The 1,536-nt window shown below is 39.6% G+C and overlaps 1 protein-coding gene across 1 annotated transcript; it reads right to left on the bottom strand.

Annotated features, from left to right (window-relative positions):
* Positions 1–52: 52 nt before the first annotated feature.
* Positions 53–1,132, bottom strand: SARC_15898 (hypothetical protein; the record flags this gene model as incomplete). Its single annotated transcript, XM_014289989.1, has 2 exons — positions 53–250; positions 968–1,132. Coding segments are annotated over 2 exons (363 nt in total), but the record flags the coding sequence as incomplete, so codon positions are not given.
* Between the last annotated feature and the right edge of the window lie 404 nt (positions 1,133–1,536).

Here is a 1,536-nt window from a genome sequence, read left to right as displayed (position 1 = left end):
TCACCACAACATGAAATGTCTTCACACACATGAACACACATGCAAATACGTATCAACCCATCCATGTGATTCCATCTTGCTGTTCACCAATGTACGTACGCCTTCCCACATATCTCTTACGTATGCATTCGTACTTGATTGGCTGAACTACGTCGGTAGTATGTGCTGACAAGTCACTCAGATCCATCGGACCATCCAGGCTCTTAATCACATTCACAATCGCTTCGGCAACATATCCCTCATAGAAGCCCTACAAACATCATATGATCAAATTGTCAGATCCGTTCCCCATCTGTTTTTTTATTTAAATTGTCCATTGCAATCTTTTTTTTTGTACTTGCAAGACTTATAATGTACCCATTAGATCGAACTGACACTGGTCAATTTAAGGTCTCGTCCTACCATAGCTGGCAAATACACCACACAACCACTGCGACACTTGCATGCATCAAAACCAGTAGTCAGTCGATGTAGTGTTCTAATTCAACATACACACGCGTACAAGTGTGCCTACATACAAAGGGACCTACAAGTGTGTACAGGTGTAACTACACATAAATAAAGGTGGACCTATTTTTAATGTCTGCCTGGCTCTTTTATGCCTTATATCACTTGCTCGTTTGTGGTTGTACAAAATCGCGCAGAAAAAAAATATTGATACGGTAATCCTACATGCATGGATTACAGTGTAATATATACTAGTATGCTGCGCAATATATACCGGTATAGTACATACTAGTATAGTATATTCTAGTATAGAATACATTTGTATGTTGTACAATATATACTAGTATAGTATATGTATAGTATAATACTACAATATATACTAATATAGTATATAATAGTATAATATATACTAGTACAATATATACGAGCATAGTATATGTATAGTATACACTAGTGCAACATATACTAGCATAGTATTTGTATAGCATATACTAGTACAAAATATATTAGTTTGTTGTACCTTTTTGCCGTGTTCGGCTATCTGTCGCAGTGTTTGTGCCAGACTTGGCATGTGCATCAGATCACCGGCAGTCGGTGCGTGCCCATTCGCTTTGAGCATTTCGTGGCCATTCGGTGACGCGCTCTTGAGCAACTCCACGCCAGCCTTCCAATTGGCTGCCGCTACCTACACAACAGGGTTTGGGGTTTAGGGAATAGGGTTTGGAGTTCAGGGTATAACGTTTCGAGTTTAGAGTTAAGGTTGGAGGTAGAGGGTGTTTGGGTTTAGGGGTTTGTTGGTGTCATCCAGCCATATAGAGTACAAACCGTACAATCCGTTAGATACAACCAGGCAGAGATAAGCCCACCGTTTACCGAAAATCTGAAGCGATTTCAGGTACTTTAGTACACCTGAGAGTACATGCGCGTATGACTAGCGGTATATTGTAGGCCCATCAGCGGAGACGGACACCCATCGTTAGCCGGATTCGGTTTCAACGACACATAAATACATACATACCTGCAAACATACCTACATATATATATATATATATATATATATATATATATATATAGTGTGTGTGTGTGTGT

The sequence above is a fragment of the Sphaeroforma arctica genome (assembly GCF_001186125.1).
Source record: "Sphaeroforma arctica JP610 unplaced genomic scaffold supercont1.6945, whole genome shotgun sequence".
NCBI lineage: Eukaryota > Ichthyosporea > Ichthyophonida > Sphaeroforma > Sphaeroforma arctica.
Note: the sequence above shows the minus strand (reverse complement) of the source record. Positions and strands in the feature narration are given on the sequence as shown.